General features: G+C 42.3%; 1 protein-coding gene and 1 non-coding gene across 2 annotated transcripts in view; one reads left to right on the top strand and one right to left on the bottom strand.

Moving 5' to 3' along the window:
* SHLD1 (shieldin complex subunit 1) overlaps positions 1–7,778 on the top strand; it is a 110,587-nt gene extending 102,809 nt beyond the window's left edge. The window contains exon 4 of the mRNA XM_060123870.1: positions 7,675–7,778. Coding sequence (XP_059979853.1) covers positions 7,675–7,730 — 56 coding nt within the window. The 3' untranslated portion in view covers positions 7,731–7,778. The remainder of the gene's footprint in view (positions 1–7,674) is intronic.
* A 5,317-nt stretch (positions 7,779–13,095) lies between these two features.
* On the bottom strand, positions 13,096–13,168 carry TRNAR-CCU (transfer RNA arginine (anticodon CCU)). The gene has a single exon. It is a non-coding gene; the product is annotated as a tRNA-Arg (tRNA).
* Positions 13,169–19,687: the final 6,519 nt, after the last annotated feature.

Below are 19,687 nucleotides of genomic sequence, written 5' to 3' on the forward strand. Positions count from 1 at the left end.
TCATCCATTGCCCCACACCAGATGACAACAGGCAAGTCCCTCCAAATTCACTAGTAGTGCCAGCAGGCTCAGTGTCTCCAGCCTTCTATGCAGTGACAGAAGGTAACCCAGGGCATCTCCCTTCATCTGCCTAATGACACCAAGCAGCCCAGGGAAGCACCTTTAACCCATGTAGGCATTATATGTAGGGATCCAGTTGGAACTTAAGCAGAGCCAGAAGAACAAAGTGGATCAGAACAACATTGCAAGGGCTCAGAAAACTAAACTGTCATTGAAATGATAGCCTACAAACGTAAGCCTTAAAAAAAACTAAACAGAGTGGCTGCCCAGTAAAATAGAAGATTTATATAAGATCAAGAGTCTCCTAACATTATATGCAAAATGTCCAAATACTATTAAAAAAATCACTTGTCATACCAAGAAGCAGGAAAATCACAACTTGAATGAGAAAAGATAATCAACTGACACCACTAGTGAGATGAATCAGTTGTTGGAATTATCTGGCAAAGATTTTAAAGCAGCCACTCTAAAATGGTTTCAGCCAGCAATTATGAAATCCCCAGAAACATGAAAAAATAGAAAACCTCAGCAAAGAAATAGAAGTTACAAAAAAGAACCAAGTGAAAATTATAGAACTGAAAAGTACAACCACTAAAATAAAAAACTCACAGGATAGGCTTAATGGTAGATTGAAGATTACAAAAGATGGAATCACTGGACTTGAGGACTATTCAATCAAATTCACTCAATCTGAAAAACAGCTAAGAGAGATTAGGGAAAAAGAGGGACCTGTGGGACAGCAACAAAAGCTCTAACATATATATCATCAGAATCCCAGCAGGAGACAAGAGAGACTGTGGGACTAAACAAACATTCAAAGAAATAATGGCTGAAGTAATGGTGAAAGACAGAAACCTATAGATTCAAGAGCTAAGTGAACCTGAAATAGGATAAATCTAAAAAACTCCTTGTCAAAACATATCATAATTAAACTTCTGAAAACTAAAGAAAAAAATCTTCAGAGCAACAAGAGAGAAATGATGCATTACTTACAGGCAAATATCAATTCAAATGACAGCAGATTTCTCATCTGAAATCATGGAGGTCAGAATGAAGTGGCACAACATTTTTCAAGCGCTGACAGAAAGGAACTAACAACCACATCTCTCCCGAGTTCCTGTCCTATAGTTCTAATTTCCCACAGGACATTCTACTCAGATGCAGCCTTGTCAACTTAAACAAAACATATAAAAAACCAAGTATAGGGCTTCCCTGGTGGCGCAGTGGTTGAGAGTCCGCCTGCCGATGCAGGGGACACGGGTTCGTGCCCCGGTCCGGGAAGATCCCACATGCCGCGGAGCGGCTGGGCCCGTGAGCCATGGCCGCTGAGCCTGCGCGTCCAGAGCCTGTGCTCCGCAACGGGAGAGGCCACAACAGTGAGAGGCCCGCGAACCGCAAAAAAAAAAAAAAAAAAAAAACAAGTATAAGTATCTGCTTTCCCCCAGGCTAATATTCTCATTTAATGTATCTAACTTGTCAATGGCATTAACAGTTTCTAAGTCACTTACTCATGATGGAGTCATCATGACTTTAACCTCTAACACCTTTACTTCACTATAGCATGCAGTGGTGAAGAGCTGAGACACAGCAGCCAAACTGCCTGGGTGTGATCTTGACTTTACCATTTATCAGTGTGTGTCCTTGGGCATGTGACTTAACCTTCCTGTGTCTCAGTTTCAGGAATAACAATAATACTAGTTCAGGGTGTTCAAATAAGTTCAGATTTGTATGGTATTAGAACAGCACCTGGCACATCACATAGTCTTGGGGGGATTTTTGGTATTTTTTGTTTTTTTTTTTTTACTTAAAAGTCAAAGTTCTCACATCTGCCTTTTCTCTCTCTTCCCACTGCCATCACCTGCTCTACGCTTTCATCACCTTAGGCCCTCCTCATGGTTCTCCCTGCTGCCAGACACTCCCACACACTGTTGCTACCATATTGGTCTTTCTAAATCCAGTCAGTGTTGGATCCCATCCTGTTCCCCACAGAAACCTCCCAAGCTCTTTAATTTCAACAGGGTGAAGCAGAAACCCAGGTCTGTGTGATTCTAACCCTAGGATTCTTCCCTCTCCTTGGTTCTCTGACCTCATGCCCAAGCTCTATGGCCTCCAAGATATTCCTCCCTTCTCCAGCCCCACCCCCCACCCCCAGCTGTACCCAGCTACTCATTTATGCTTTAATCCTACACATCAGGACCATCCTCTATTAACATGTGTACATCTGCTTTCCCCAAATAGACAGAAAGTTCCTGAAGGCCAGAGGCACAGAGCAGTGCTGGGCAAATACTGACCATTACATGAACCTATTCTATAGTTGCACCTCTTGTTCAGCCTCCTGGTGGAGTCAGTTTGACAACTTCTTTCTCTTTCCTACAACTGAAACCATATAATTTTAAACGAGGAGCAAGGGGCAGGGGGTGGGAGGTGAACTTGTACGTTCTGAGAAACATCATGGCAGAAGGAACAGTCCAATTGTAGGCATCAGAGGCAACAGCACTGGCACTAACAAGCAGAATATCCAGTGAAGCTCATATAACTTCTCTGGCCCTCATTTCCATTTGCAAAATGAGGACATTAGCAAAGCTTGAAGTCCTCCTCAATCTCAAATGTTCCGTGACAAATCTCTGTGAGGGTGGATTCAGGAAACTGATTTTCAAATTGATTGATTGAGTGGTGTGTTGTTAGTGCATGGAGAGTTAAACCACTCTTCATAACAATTCAGTTCCTGAGTTTAGCCTATCAGCCAGGGTTTATTAGGGACCATTAACTCTGCAGTACTGTGGGTTGAGTGCTGTGGAGGAACAGAAGTGATATCTCACAGGATCCTTGGCCTCAAGGTGTTTATTATATAATCTGTTTATTATAATTATATAATAAAAGCTCACCAAGCTTATGATCCGGGAAATTACTTTGTTTACCTAAGATTTCTGTAAAATAAAGTTACATATGTTATGTAAGCTGTGTGAGCTATGAATTCTGTGTCATTTTTATATTATTTTATTTGAAATACACACATACATATATACTATATGTTTAGATATAAATATATGCATTGAAAATGTATGTATTTAAAATATCTCCATTAACAGGCTGGGTGTTTAAAAACTATTTAATAAACCAAATGATGTAGATTTTCAAACCTTCACAAAAGTAGAGAGAATTGTACTATGTGCCCATCACCTAGCTTCAACAGTCATCAACTTTCTGCCATTCTTTTTCATCTATCTCTACCCACCCCTGCCCCTCTTTGTGTGTGTGCTAAAGCAATTCTTCTTAAGCTATCAGTGGTGAAGAATCCTTCTGTTTAATTTCCAATCTGTCATGGACCACAGGCAGTTGGGCATGCAAGTTCAACAATACCCAACTGGGCTCCGCGCTGGTCAATGAGACAAGTCCACTCATAGCTGCTTGGATGCCATGACAATGCAAAGTGCTGTCACGGTTTCTAAACACTCATTGTCAATGTCTGCACTTACCACAGACTAATAGCACACAATTGGCAAACTGGCACTGATCCACAGACCACACTTTCAGTAATACTGTGCTACAGTATTTTAAGGCAAATCCAAAACATTCTTTTATTTCACCCATAGATTCAGCATGTATGTCTAATGGATAAGGACTTGGGAAAAAAAACACACCACAATACCACTAATACCTCCAAGATAATCATCAATAACTCCTTAACATCATCTAATAGTCTAACTTACAGTTTTAGTTGAATCAGGATTTAAACAAGGATCTACCATTGCTTTTGGCTGACATATCTCTTAAGCCTCTTTTAATCTATAATAGTCCCTTTCCTTCAAAAACTGTTTTGAACCACTCTCCAGATTGGTTTATCATTAACTACAAAAGTTTCCCTGATTCATAATGTTTCAAGTGGGTTTTCCCTGAAATTGTTATAGTGTGACCATGGGAAGGGCTTAAAAACAAATGACCTCTACTCTCCCAACCAAACTCCATGATCTATGCATGTTATGACCACACTGCCCACTCTCCAGACTGTTTTCATGGCTACAAAGTCATTCATATTACTGAGTACGTAAAAGTGTCAGTCACTCTCCCTGTCTTAACATCTCTGATTCTTTGTCTCCAATGGGACCATTCATATAACAGACACCTGTGAACATTGTTAATTGAACTATGGGTTTCCTTTGCCTTGATATGCCCCAAACAATGTTTACCAGATACAATCATATGCACGATACAGAACTGAGATATTTGGGGACATATACATAGTATAGACTTGAGATACTCTTTGATTGTTTGATATGGGACAGATCCATCTGTGGGCTTCACACAATGGCATTTATTTTTCCAGAAACCCTCTTCTTACCACTAAGGATACAGAAGTTCAAGTAGTTTTGTGTCTTCACTGTCCAACACTCCATGTAGAGTCATAGACTTTTAGAACAGGAAAGGAAACTTAACAATTATGCAATCAAGCCCCCTGCAGTGAAGGAGCTAAGGCTCCTTTGACTAGTTATCTAGACATCTAGATGTCCCCTAGACAAGAGCTAGGTCTCTGACCTACAGGAAAGACTCTGTACACTTGGAGATATCACTCTCTGTGCCCCTCGGGGTTCTGGATGGCACATAACAGGAGTAGACTCCAGCTAACTTTAGTAGAAGGATAATGAGGGCTAACAGAATTGACCAGAAGCCTGGATAACTAGGTTTTAAAGACAGGCAGGATCTGAGAGAGGCTGGGCCGCAGGAACACAGCTGAGGTCATGCTGCAGGGACAGCCTGATTGAATGTCCCTAACCCTGGCCCTGATGCCTCTCTGGCCGATGGACACCACCACAGCTGAGGCCAAGAGCCCAAGTACCTCTGCTGCCATGGAATTCTGAACTGTCCCTGAGTCTAAATTAAAAATCCAAGGTGGGAACACCTGAGTTGCTGAGGCTGGATAATGTGACTGTCCTCTTCAGCCAGGGGTCAGGGAAAGGGCCATCTGGCTTGGCTTGCTTCTACAGTAGGAAGTGAATCCTGCTTCCTACCATGACCCACATCATAGAGGAAAGAGCCTTAGGATGCTAATTATCCTCCCATGATAGCAGATGACACTTTATCTCCACGATTGAACTTCTGTTAGTGTAAGGAAATAGACAACAGTAGTTATTTTAATTCTACAAAATATAGAGATATTTCCTACCACCTCCAGAAAATGGATTACATCCCCAGACAAACATCACTATTCTAAGTGCTGATTTTGCAAAGGATTTAACCTCATTGAAGGAGAAACAGTTTCTTTTGTGTCCTAGTAGTTCAGTGACTGTCTCCTGGCCTAATTTCTGGGGGAAAACTGAAGATCGATCTGTCCACCTGACTTTCACTCAGATGCTCAGTGTGAGCACAGTGACTTTCAAGGGCATTAAAACTTCTTCTACAGGATTCCATTAGTGATTAGATTTGCATTTGAAAATATTTCATGTTGCTACATATCAGATTGGGGCAGAGATGAGCTGGAACATAGGAGATTTGTTGAGGCAACAGCTAGGATTCTGTCACTGTTCTCTCAGTGTATTTCTGATGGCTCTCAAATTCTATAATGGAAGGTAGTATTGTGTGGGTACGTAATATGAAGCCAGAGCTGACACTGTGACAGCTGTTCCCAAAGGCAAAGAATTTTTTTGTTACCAGGAAAAGATGTCCTTGCATTTCCTGGGCTGAGGTAAGAGTGCTTGGCAGTCCCTGTCTTCTCTGTTTTCTGATCGTCTTAACACATTACAAGAGAGAAAATAATGAGCCAGAGGGATCTTCAAAGCATTTGTCCACTGCCTGTGTGTCTTAGTTTAGGTTCCCTCAGAAGCAGACTCTGAGGCACAAGTTCAAGTGCAAGTAGTTTATTTGAGTAGGGGAGTGGGGAACTGAGACAGGAGGGACGGAAGCCAATAGGAGGTGCTTGCTTAAGTAAGATGCCACTGTGGACAATTGGAACTTAACCCTATTGGGGAACTCTGGGGGGCCAGTGCCGAATGTAAGCCTCAGTTATCCTGAACAAGGAGTTATGGAGCTGGGGTATAAAAACACCAATTCCACAGTGTTTGGTCGAAGGCTGCAGCTGGGAAGGTACTAACTCTCCAGCACTTCTGGCCTGCTGTGTGTTTAGGCAAAGCAAACCCAAACCACCAGAAAAAGCCCTCCGGCAGTTGGAAGTCAGGCTGCTGTGCACAAAATGTCAAGGCCCAGGGTGATATGGGCAGGGTATCCTCAGCATCTGCTACACTGTGTTCTCTCATCCTCCAGACTAGTGGACAAACTTTCTGTTCCCCATCCATTCAGAGCCCAGAGTAAATCTTCCCAGAATCAACTGGTAGATGCACATCCTCTGCCTCCTCCAAACCAAATTTCCAATTGATACAGATTGCTTACTTCACTACTCATTGTTCAGTAGCTCTCCACCCATGTTACAGGGCCACTCTGTGGTTTAGTCCTCTTTCCTCCCTGTCTGGTAACACGCTAACAGCTCAGACCCTGACCACAGCCCTGGAATGACTGAATAAATCTCACTGACTGACTGACTCCAACCTCCATCCATTCAGTAACATCCTAGATGTTTGGAAATGCCACAGTCTACAGCCAATGCACTTTAGACAGGTCCCTGTCAGCTTTGATGTTTTGGAGAGATTTACTATTTGCTAAACATGATAAGTTTGGGGTATGTGATCTTGAGGGGATATAGTATTTCTCATCTCCAAAGGAAAAGATCAGTTTCTTTTAGGACTATGGATAGCATCAGTGTAAACTGTGGGCCAGCCAGCTGTGAGTTGGCAACTTGGCGATGTCTGGGAAGAAAGGCTGGGGACCTCGGTGAGAACAGAAACATTTACTTAGTTGTTGTCTGGTGTATGAACATCCTACCAAGATTCACTGAGTGAGTTGAAAGGCCATCTGAGGCTTGATGTATAATTTTATTTAATGAAGGGATAGCTTCAATCTGATGTCTTTCTGGTTTTCATCATTGTTTTTTTCTTCTTCCACCCTGATTATCAACCTTTAGTAAAGACTGGGAGATCTCAGTCAGTTGGCTCTAATGAAAAGGACCTTAATAGATCACCTGGGAAGTTTCTCTGCCTTCAGGTAACACTACACTAAACCATTCCTGACAGAAAGCTGCTTACCCTTGGTCTGAAAACTCTCCCAAAAGAGAGGTGGGAGAAATGCCATAGCCTCCCTGTTCTCGGTATCTCTCCTTAATAAGCTCTGGGCTTATCCTTGCTTGAATTTCAGCTTCAAATTTTTAATAAATGTCATGGTGACCTTCTCAACACTACAAAGATTTATTCTGCAGAATATCCCAAGTGACCTATGACCATCACAAGTAAAATGATAGTATTTAAATATATGAAGTAAGTAGTTTTTCAGGAATTTAGTCTTCTAAGAAATCAATTAAAAACATAAGTAGGACTTGCTTTGAAATGCATCAAGAAGTCAGATGAGGTGATGGATGGATGGATAGATGGTGTCTAGATGGATAGACATGAGATAAGTAAGGATAGTAAATGTTAATGGTAAAAACTGGTAGGTATACAGCTCTTATTTGTAAATTTTTATCAAGAGACTTCCCTGGTGGTGCAGTGGTTAAGAATCTGCCTGCCAATGCAGGGAACACAGGTTCGATCCCTGGTCCAGGAAGGTCCCACATGCTGTGGAGCAACTAAGCCTGTGCACCACAACTACTGAGCCTGAGCACCGCGACTACTGAAGCCCATGTACTCTAGGCTCCACGTGCCGCAACTACTGAGCCCGCATGCCGCAACCACTGAAGCCTGCACGCCTAGAGCCCGTGCTCCGCAACAAGAGAAGCCACCGCAAATGAGAAGCCCACGCACCGCAACGAAGTGTAGCCCTCACTCGCCGCAACTAGAGAAAGCCCGCGTGCAGCAATGAAGACCCAGTGCAACCAAAAATAAATAAATAAATAAATAATTTTATCAAGTTTTCTGCATGTTTCAAATTTTTTCATAATAAAATGTTGGGAAAATATATGAAGGATATTTTTTAAGTGTATTAAATGTCTACCCACATACATTTGTTTATAAATTGGGGTTTTAAATTACCACAAACTTTCCTAAAGATAATCTTTTCTTAATAGAAAGCATACTTGAAATACTAAAGAGAACTCTATTGGCTCCTAAGTGGTAGAACTAGTTAAACAATCAACAGATCATTAATAAACACTTCCAAATTACTCTTGGAGATATGAATATATACCACCTTCAAACAACTTAAATTCAAGTTGGGAAACTTACTTCTATATTGATCTGTCTAGATATCTATCTCATCACCTATACTTAATCTATGTCATCTGCATCATTAACACCTACATTTTCCTGCCTAGATCATAAAATTTATATTTATGCCATCTATCTATATCAAACACATCATCTACATCTATGTTTAGAGCTATATCATTCATATCTACTCTTACATCATCATCTACATCCATATTTACATACACTTTACCTACATCTGTGTTTACATCTATATCATCTACAGCTACATTTTCATGTTCATCATATGCATCATCTACACTGATGCTTAAATCTACATCAGTATCTACGTTGGCTACATCACTGGTTCTCAGCCCAGGCAACTTTGCACCCAAGAGGCATTTAGCAACATCCAGAAACATTTTTGATTGTCACAACTTGTGGATGGGGGAGAGAGTGCCCCTGGCAACTAGGACAATACCCAGAACAGCCCCTGACAGCAAAGAAATATCCAGCCCAAAATGTCAATAGTGCTGAGATTGAAAAAATTTAATCTACATCCATGTTTACAGCTATGCCATGCACATCTGCACCTATACTGAAATCTACTCTGTCTACATCTGTCTTTATATCTACAGCATTTACATCTATGTGATGGACAACAACATCTACAATACCTACATAAACCACATCATCTATATCAGCACCTGCATCTACGTAACCTACATCTTTTACATCTGCATCTACCTGTGCATCTAATTAGCAGCTCAGAGCATGTTTGTTACATTGGAATGAGTGATCCATTTAATCTAAAATTAAAATTTAATCTTAATTCTCCCCTCCTCTGACCATAAAGTTTCTGATGAACCAATTCAAATGTGTGGAGTGGGGTGCAGTTTGGGGTTTCCCTAAACCACCAAGCAACTGTAAGACAGCAACTGGGAGTCTTACAAGTCAACTCAATTCTGACACTGTCAACCCAGAGATAGCATCAGATACCATTGGTTGAGGGCTCAGTTCCACAAGACTGCCCTCCACTTCAGGTGCCAATCACAAGTCCAAGACTGACTGACTATAAAGGAAGGGTTCCCATGACCCCCTCCTTGGATTTAATTAGTTTGCTAGAGTGGCTAACAAAACTCAGGAAACCAGTTTAGTCACTAGATCTCTGTTTTTTTACAAAGGATATTAAAAGACATGCATCAACTGCCAGATGAAAACATGCACAAGGCAAAGTCTCAGACAAAGGGGCTTCTGTTCTCATGGAGTTTGGGGCCCAGCATGATGGCACATGCAAGCACTTTGGTTCACCAACCAGGAAGCTCTCCAAACCCCATCCTTTGGGATTTTTATGGAGGCTTCATTACATAGTCATGATTGATTAATGAATTCAACTTCCAGCCCCTCTCCCTTCCCCAGAGGTCAGGGGATGAGACTGAAAGTTCCAACTCTCCAATCATGTGGTTGGTTCCCCCAGCAACCAGCTCCCATCCTTAGGTGCTTTCAAAAGTCACCTTCTTAACATAAACTCAGTCAAAAGAGGCTTGTTCTGAATATCAAGGCAACTTTATCACTCTTAGGAAATTCCAAGGGTTTTAAGAGCTCTTTGCCAGAAACAGGGACAGAGACTAAATGTATATTTCTTGTCATGAATCACAATATCACAGGCTACATACAAAAATGTTACATCAGAATGAGTGGTCCATTTAATCTAAAATTAAAATTTAATTTTAATTCTTCCCTCCTCTAGCCACATACTAAAATGTGAGTGGAACAGAGCATGACCATTGTTGATGACACTTGCTAAAGTGTAAGAATTGTGAACTCTGCTGGCTTTGTCCTGGCTTCAAAGGACAACTTTGGCTCCTGATAGAAGAAGCCAAAGAGACTTCCATTTTGACTTGGATTGAGGTGAGAAGTTAAGCATGTGCTTGATGATTTTCATTCACGCCCTCTCTTTGCTTACCAGCCCTCAGGACCAGAGGGCATCTGCTGCAGACACAATTGTCTCTACTATTGGGATAAAGAATAATTTACTCTCAAGAGAGCAGTCACTGCCCTTTGAGAATTTGATATGGTTGGATCACATCTTGCTCCACCTAAACTCATTTGGGCTGGAAAACATACAAGTTGGCACGTGGGAAGCCACAGATCTTGCAATTTCACCCTGGGTGCTTGGGCCTCAGAGTAGTTAAGAAACTGCTTATCCTACAACCAAATGGCAACTCAGGTTGCCACATTCTTTTAAGCCCCCATGGGCATATGAGCTGACTTGTCAGCCGTAGCAAAAGTAAAATGCTGTTTTAAATGAAATTGAGAACATGGGAGAGAAGACAAACAAAAGCAACTTTCTGTGGCTTCTTTAGCCTATGACATTTACTAAATATCTATGCTTCCGGTAGAAACACACACCTCTTGGAAACTGTTATTTGTCCTCCAGGAACAAGACTGACCCTGGGTAAAGTTTCAAAACAGATTCTCAGTAAACTTTTTGTATCCTCACTCATTGTAGTATTTCTAAATTTTCAAAAAATATTAATTTTTAGAAACTGAAAGTGAAAAATTAGCAATTCTTTACTCATTATTATGGATTTCTTAAAATATTTCAATATATAAGAAACATACAGCTTAGCAGTATTTACAAAAAACTGTAGCCTATAGCAAATATCCAAACATTATAAATGCCAGTGAACATAAGTGAATAGTTTTTAAAAATAATCTAACATTTGAATTTAACCCAGTAAATGCTACACAATGTCATAGTTTTAATGTTCTCAAAAGTAGACCACCCACCTTCCTATTGGTTGAATGTCCTCCCTAATAACGATTCCCACATTTGGTTGTTCATCAGTCATTCACTCAGCAGCATTCACTGAGCAGCCACAATGTACCAGGCCCTGTTCTAGGTGCCAGGAATAGAGTACAGAATGAAAAGGGCAAAAAACCCTGGCCTCATGGAGCTTGCAATCTAGTGGGAGATGTAGGCAGCAAACAAATAAATAAAATAAATGTCTGTTTAACTAGCGGTAATAAGTACTTTGGAGAACAATAAATCTGGAGAAAGGATAAGGAAAGCTGGCAAAGTGGGAGAAGGGAGGTCTGGGAAGGCCTCACTGAAAAGGTGGCAATGAAGCCACAGAAAGTGCCAAAGATCTGAGGCAGAAAAATGCTTGGCATGTTTTAGGAGGAGCACAGAGGCCTGTGTGGCTGGAGCAGGGTGCATGAGAGGAGAAGTGAGAGGGGTAAAGGAAGCCAAATCATGAAAGGCCGGTTGTGAGTGAAATGGGAGCCACTGGAGCATTTTGAACAGAGCAGTGACATGACTAAACATTTCAGTCTCTGTCTGGCTGCTACATGGAGGATGGACTATAAAGAGACCAGAGTGGAGGCAGGGAGAGCAGTGAGGAGGCCATTCATTTAGCTAGCTGAGGGATGGTGGTGACTTGTAGTAGTGGTAGTGGTAGTTAGAGGTGGAAACCAGCAGTTAGATTCTGTACTTATTTTCAATTAAGGGTCTTCAGGATTTTCTAAAAGATCAGCTATTGGTGTGAGAGAATAGAGGAGTTGAGGATGACCCCAAGGCTTGTGGCAGAGCACCTGAAAATATGGAGACACCATTTACAGGAGTGAGGTCCCAAACTCTTAATCATACATTATATAATTTTGGGCTACAGTAGAGCTGGCTGAGGACAGGTCAAAGACGAATCAGAAATAAGACTAGTCATAAAAAGTCAGACTCCAGATTGAACCCAACCACATAGAAACGTGGCCTGATACTAAACTCTGTGAATCTCTCCTAACAGAGGCTAAGAGGGGTCCTAAGATTCAGGCAAGGCTGAGTCCATAGGCACAGGGTAAAGTGTATTCGCTGTGGACAGTTGAAATCAGCAGAGGTAGTCAAGTGACACCCTGAGACAAAAACCTCCTTAACTCACTGAAGTTGGATCAAATGCCTTCAGGGGACAGAGATTTTAAAAGGCCTGCACCCTCCTCCCAGGAGTTCTGGAAAGGCTTCCCACCACCCACTTTGCAGTGTTCACAGAAATGTCCACTTCAGCAGCCCCACCCTCACCCCAAGAATATAATTATGGGAGTTATTGTTTCCGTGTGGAGCAAGAGCAGAGCTGGCCCACCAAGTGGGCCATAACTCACAGGTATGAGCTGAGAGATCCTGAGAAGGTCCCTAACTGAAGTGGGTCCCTGGGGAACCTCTCGCTGTGTGTGACATTGTACTCATGGATTCTCTCCCCTTGGAGGTCTCTAGGGACAGGTTGCTCTGAAATGCCTCCAGGAGTAATGTTGGCTTGGTTTGGAGCCTCCCAGCATTCATTAGCGCTTTGTAATAGCACATTTTGTACAGATTACCACTTCACTTTTAGAACTGGTATGGTGGGATGTTAGCAGGTACTGAGACAGAAAGATGATGGAAGCTGGGTCATCTGGATGTTTACTCTAGAGCAGAATGACAAGGAGACAGAGCGTGGTCCCCAAGTTACTTCTTCCTCACCTCCCAAAGTTCTCTTGGTGTCTCCCTTTCATCTAGAAAGTTCTCTTGGTGTCTCCCTTTTGTCTAGAGGGCCCGGGAGAAATGGAAAAGAGAGTATGGAAACGAGAGGCTTGGGGGCCATTGACGGACTTGGCATTGCAATGCCTTCTCTGAGGCTTTCATTGCCTCTTTGTGCCCTTTTAAAATTTATTTACTTACTTATTTGGCTGAGCTGGGTCTTAGTTGTGGCATGTGGGATCTTCATTGCCACATGCAGGATCTTTAGCTGTGGCATGCAGGCTCTTAGTTGCAGCATGCGGGATCTAGTTCCCTGACCAGGGATTGAACCCAGGCCCCCTGCATTAGGAGCACAGAGTCTTAACCACTAGACCACCAGGGAAGTCCCTCTTTGTGCCCTTTTACCTCAAATCAAGAGGTAGCAGCATCCAAGAACACCCATGTGTGGGTTTACTTAGAGCAGGGAGTAGGAACTTGTGTGTATGACACTCTGTCTCTTACATACTCTTCTTGTTTTCTTTCCTGCTCTATATTCCCACTGTCAAAACAGTGTCCAGAGTATCACAATAAAACACTTACTTATTATGCAAAAAAACCATTGCTCTAGCTTTGAAGAAATATTGTCTACCCATTTCATGGCGTTTTGGGTGAATTCAGGAGCGGGGGTAATTCAAGTTCACTTTTCAGTGACTCAATTATTTCCCTTGAAGCAACTGCTTTCCTTCGTGCTGCTCTGGCCTTTCTTCAACCTCTCCTTGGGCTATAGATTCAGTGGGGCCTTTTGGATGCCCCTTTACTTCCTCTTCCATCTCTAGGCTAGAAACTGGCCCAAGATTCAGGTCCGATGAACCCTGAGACTTTTGCTTTAGTCTGCAGGAGCCGGGTACCTCTTTGCCCCTTGGGACATATGCCTGCAAACGTTCTTTCTCCTTTCCTTAGTTAGCTATGAAGTCTGCCTTCACTTTACTTCTGGGGGGAAAAGACCAAATCCAGTAAGTCTTCCAATATTTATTTTCATACATAATAGGATAATATGCCTTCTAAAAGACAAAAAAGTTGAGACTGGCCCATCCATTGGTAATTTAGTTTTAGGCAGTACTGAGTTTGTATGGCAGGATAATATTATTCGGTGCTGTTTTCTGAGCTTTGTGAGTGAATGCAAAAGAAAGGAAAGCAGCTAGGAAAGTGGGAGAAAGAGATGGAGAACAATCCTTTAATAAAACTGATAAGTGGCCCACTGTATATATACATGTTACCCAGAACAAAAATATGGGCAATTACAATCTTGGGAGGTTTCTGATTATGCATATTTACTTAATGGTAATGGCTCCTTGAGGACCATTATGAATTATTGAGAAATAAAATATTCATAGGTATAAAACTGTAATTAGCCTACATGGAGTTTTTCTGGAGTTTACATATACAGAATACATTTTTGTAAAGGAGAGGCCTGCCTGGGAGCTGGTATGCTCTAATCTTCGCCATAAATAATTTAAAATTCAGCACCACCAAAAGAATGCCTCCTCTCAGAGCAAAGAGTGCTTATTAAGTCCACCAGATCTCTCAGAATCACGAGATGGAACCAACTTACATTTCATGACTCCTGAGGATGAGCACAGAGAAAAAGGCCAGACAGAGTACACAAGGGAGACTTCAAAACAATCAGCACAGGACTGCTTCTGCTTTCCAGTATCAGACATGTTGGCCTGAAGTTACTGTGATTTCAAGGTCATGACCATTATTTCTGGCTTATTGCTAGAAATTCCACAAATTGAGATACATACATTGGAATGAAACCAAACTTCAAAAATCCCTATGAACAGTGTCATATAGAGAAGGATTTTTCAGGGAAAGAGGAGAAATAGGCCCCTGGACATCAAGGCATCAGAGATCAAAAGAGGTTGCTCCTAAGAGGTGGAAAGAACCCAACAGAACAGGATGCAGGTCTTGACATCTCTGCTACTCACTGCTTGGCACAAGTGCTGGAAGAGGGGAGGACCACACCATCTGTGTGTGCTTCCACTAAGGACCCCACTCAAACTCCTCAACATTCACACCCACATTCCTCCCCTGCTTCTGGGCTTGACAGAACTCCAAACTTCCTCTGATTTTTTGCATTAGTCCTATCTTAGGAGCTGTGATTTTTCTCCTTCACTCTCTACCTATCTGCTTTTATCTCTCAAGGATTCTTCATGATTTCTGGTCCTATCGGAGCATTCCCCCTTATACTACAGTACTCATATTTGTAAACAATATGCAAGCATTTTTCTATCCTATGTTACACATAACCCATTTGAACATGATGAACTTGGCAGGTACACTTAAGAAACAGCTTCAATCTTCTCTTACAACTGTCTGCAAGCATTTCTGTCAAAGCTCCTTTTCTGACCCTTGAACAATATCTCAGGCAAAACAGTAGCTTTTCATTAACTCTGGACTATTACAGTAGTCCAAACTTCTATTTTTCACCCAATTCAAAGCCCCTCTAACTCCCAGCTGCTGCCTGACCTGGAACAAGTCATGGGGAAGAGGGAAGGGTTGGCCTCTCCTTTCGTTCCCTTGTTTCTTTCTTTCCTATCCTACCCCTCCCTTCAGTTCCTTCAGGTCTGGACCGAAGAGGAGGATGACAGAGATGGAGGAGGGTTCAGAGATGGCCAGCCATCTGTGGTCCTCTGTCGGTTTTCACTGCCCTCTGTTGTGGCACACCTCCAGATGCTGGCTGGTCCTTTCACAAGGGACCTTTGTGGATTCTTTAGAGTCCTCCGTGGGAACCTCTTCACTCCCCCAGTCTCTGACAAGAGTGATGCTCTCTGACCTCTCACAACACCTCTCAGCACCATTATCAGCACATCTTGGGGATCCCCTTGCTCCTTCAAGCAGGGGCTTTTTGGGGTGACTTGAGACCAGTAGCATCTGTGGAGGCCACTTAGCCCAGGGAAAACTCTGCACATGCAGATGTTCCAGCCACTGTCCTCTCCCCTCAACTTGCCATTGAGGCTGCTCTGGCTGACCTCCTGCCTACTTCCACCTTGCTCACTTCACTCTCAAACTCTTGGGGACACAAATTAAATTGTCTTGTGATCTCCTTCCCACTCTCCTCTATTGGTGTTGGAGCGAGTCTATGGGTTTCTGCAGCTCTGCAAGCATCTGGCAAGGAAATGAGGTATCAGTCTCCCTTCCTGCAGACAACTCCACTTTATGTTAGCTTCTTGCAGCCCCCAACTTGGCAGAGATAGGAAGAAGCATCATGAAACAGTACAGGGCTCCCTACAAACTCTCTTCAAAAAAGTTCTTTCTCCAACCAGTCCTTTTATAGTTTTGCATTTCTAGGTTTGTATCTGTAGTGTTCCCTTACACAGACCTGTGAGTAATACCCACCGTGCCAGTTTGGCCCCCTGTTAACAAGTCTTGTAGAAATGTGACTGGCTTCTCTCTTTGAAGCATGTGAGTACTTAAAACCCATGTTGCCTAGCTTTGAGGCTTCAGTCAAAAGGCAGACATAATAAGAAAAATTCTATTTAACATCCTGCTTTATGTTTGTGAATGTATGTGTCATCGTTCAACTTTCCCAAAAAGCAGACCTTGAGACAAAGATTTGACTGTAAGTAATTTATCTGGAGATAATTCCTAGAAACAGCAGTGGGGAGTAGAGAAGAAAAACAGGAAAGAAAAGTCAGCCATAAAGAGCTTGCTATCAAGAAAATTTCCACTGTGTGTAACTAAGCTCAGTCTCGCTGGGAAATTCTCAGAGCCTATGTAGAATACATACCTCTGAGGGAGCTGTGAATCTGGGGTGTTTGTACACCTCATGTTTGGGTGAGGGCTGCTCCTGGGGGTCTTGATTCCTCAGCGTTTCCAACTTGCCATTTGCACAGCTCTGTTTGCTCTGGTGACCAGAGAGAGATATCAGGCAAAGAAATGCAGATCTTGTCCATTGGAAATCAAGCCAGTGTGCTCCAAAATGGTAAGAATGAGGGAAATTAAGGAAATGGGCAGAAAACCAGTAGCATCTGCTGCAGTGTGTGTGTGTGTGTTTGTATGTGTGTGTGTGTATGTTGGGAGGAGGAACATATGAGAGACCAGCAAGCAGCCTTCATTCTAGATCCTTACCATGTGATGTGTTGCTAACTATAATAGATTTTTCAAGCACCTAATGGTCTTATCAACCGATCAGACCCAAATCATAGTTATCTCCCCAAGTTCTCAATATCTATTTCTTGCTTTCTCTCCAGTATATAAACAAATAAGTGCACCTGTTCATCTAATTTTCTGCAAAACCCCAAACTGAAGAGGAAGATTCCCTGTTTTGTCACCCTGAATGGTTGTAGCTCTATCTCTTGACCTCTTTTTAATTTGGCTGTGTCGTGCAACATTCAGGATCTTAGTTCCCCAACCAGGGATCAAACCCGTGCCCTCTGCATTGGGAGCGAGGAGTCTTAACCACTGGACCACCAGGGAAGTCCCATCTCTTGACCTCTTTTTAGAAATGTTAATATATATCTTCTTGCAAGCTATATGGAGTTATATTACCCATAATTTAGTAGGTTAAAAAATAGTTTCTATCTTCTCTTAAGATGAAGATTTGATTTGTGATTTCTTAATTATGTCAAAGTGTATTAGGACTCTAACCTGACATAAGAAACCAGGTACTAAATGTATTGTAGGATCAAATTATCTAAGGAAAACTACTTATTGACATGGTCTTTATTAGGAAAAAACCTTAAAGTCACAGAGATAAATGTTTATCTTATTGGCCACAAACACAGAGAATTCTGTAGATGTACATCTGCAGGGCATCAGTTTCCATGGTAATGCCATTTTCCTGGCATACCATGCTCTCTCACCCTCCTCTGTAGACCTGGAGTCTACCCTACACCTCTCCCATCTTTACTCTCTGACTAGTGAACTCTGCTAGAGCAGGGGGAGGAGTATATTTCCTTTAGCCATTAATGTTGGGATTAACCCTGTAATCTGCTATAGCCAGTGGAATATGTATCTACTACAGTGCTTGATAAGCATTTATATGTGCAAATGAAATGAATTCATAAATTTTGAGAGAAAAATCTAAATTCAGAACCTGTACTGCTAACTTGTGGTTTTGAACTATATGCCATTTTTTGGTCTGTTTGCTTCCTGATTCCTTCCTCTGTTCTGTATTGCTGGAGAGACTGGCCCTTGCAAACTAAATTTTACAGTCTTCCCTGTCAGTCTTTCCCAGGTATGTTCAGACACTAAGAGGTACTTGCACTGAAAGAAAGGAGAAGTCGGGTTTTTATCCCCCTTTCTCTTCTTGGGAGGAAGGGGATGCATCTCTAGCAGTGGCTGCTTCTCTTCTGTGGTTCTAGCTCCCTTCCTCCATGGCCCCATGGCCTTTGTAGCTTGTAAAGCTTCCCACTCCTACCAGGTGGTCCATGTTTCTGGGGTCCAGCGAAGATACATCCTTTCTTTACCCTACAACAATCTCTGGGTCTCCTCATTTTCTCCTATTTGCTTTTCAGCTTTTCTAATCCTTGAGTATTATTTCCTGTATTAAATTCCCTCTGGTAGTTTCATTTTCCTGACTGGGTCCTGATGGATTACCTATTTCAGGAGCCATGTGCAAAGCTATGTTTTTTTCTGAACCCTGGTTCCTAAGGGAGATATGCTTTCCTCCTTAATTCCTCTTTGAGAGCATTCCTGAGAAATGTTCTTCCCTATGGCTTCTTCTCTTTTCCTATAGTAATAGTATTCTGTACAACTTGAGATAAAATTATATCCAGAACAACATCAGCAATCAAAAAGCTAGGTCAGCCCACTATTCTAAAGACGTCATGTGTTCCCAAATTGATCCACAGATTAAAAATGTCAGCTGTTACCAAATTGATCTATAGATTTGATGCAATTCCTATCAAAATCCTCAGAGTTTTTCATGAAAATTGAAAACTGATTCTAAAATTTATATGAAAATGCAAAGGGCCAAGAATAACCAATAACATCCTAAAGAAAAACAAGTTGAGAAGACCTTTTCCACCAGATATCAAGATTTATTTAAAAGCTATGGTGATAGAGAAAGTATGGTACTGCTCCAAGGATAAACAAATAGACCACCGAAATGGAATGGACTGATATTCTAGAACAGTCCAGACACATACCTGTACACATATGGACTCCAGGTTTTTTTCAAAGTTAAACTACAGAGCAGGTGGGAAATATGGTCATTTCAGGAAAAAAAAAAAAAATTCCCAGAACACTTAGGTGGTGATATGGTTTAAAAAAAAATGACTGTACCCCTATCTCATACCATGTTTATTCTAAAGCCCTGTTTCCTAAGGAAAATATTGATTTCCTCTGTCATCCTGCTTTGAGAGAATTCCTGAGAAATGTTCTTCCCAAAGGCTTCCCCCCCACCTCCCTGTACATGCTGATCTGAAATAATAAAAAGATTATAAAATAATGAGAAAAAAGAAAAGTAAGTCTGAATGTAGGAACTGGCTGTCGACCAACTGACAACAGTGAAAAGACATACACAGCCTCAAACACATGTTTCTAGATATGGAGGTTGGGGGGTGGTGCGGTGCGGGGGAGATGAGAAATAAGCTTGAACAATCTAAGCAGGACCTCGCTCCTCTCCCCCTGACTCATTTTAACTACCTCCCCTCACCCTTCCATCCCTTCTTCTGCCTAACTCCCCACCCCCGCTCAAGACCCAGAGCACCAAGGCGACTGGACTGGCGTAAATTTCTTCCTACTTGCGCCACCGCCCCGGGGCCGCCTCATGACGTCAGGGCTGAGCGAGGGGGCGCCGCCTCCTGGGTGCCCGCCCCTCCCGGCCCTGCGGCCCCGGCTTGCTCTTTAAAAGAGCGGGGCCTGCGCCAACCGCGCCACACCGCGGGGACCAAGATACAAGGCTATTTTCCCCGAG

The sequence above is a fragment of the Lagenorhynchus albirostris genome, chromosome 15 (assembly GCF_949774975.1).
Source record: "Lagenorhynchus albirostris chromosome 15, mLagAlb1.1, whole genome shotgun sequence".
In the NCBI taxonomy this organism is placed as follows: domain Eukaryota; kingdom Metazoa; phylum Chordata; class Mammalia; order Artiodactyla; family Delphinidae; genus Lagenorhynchus; species Lagenorhynchus albirostris.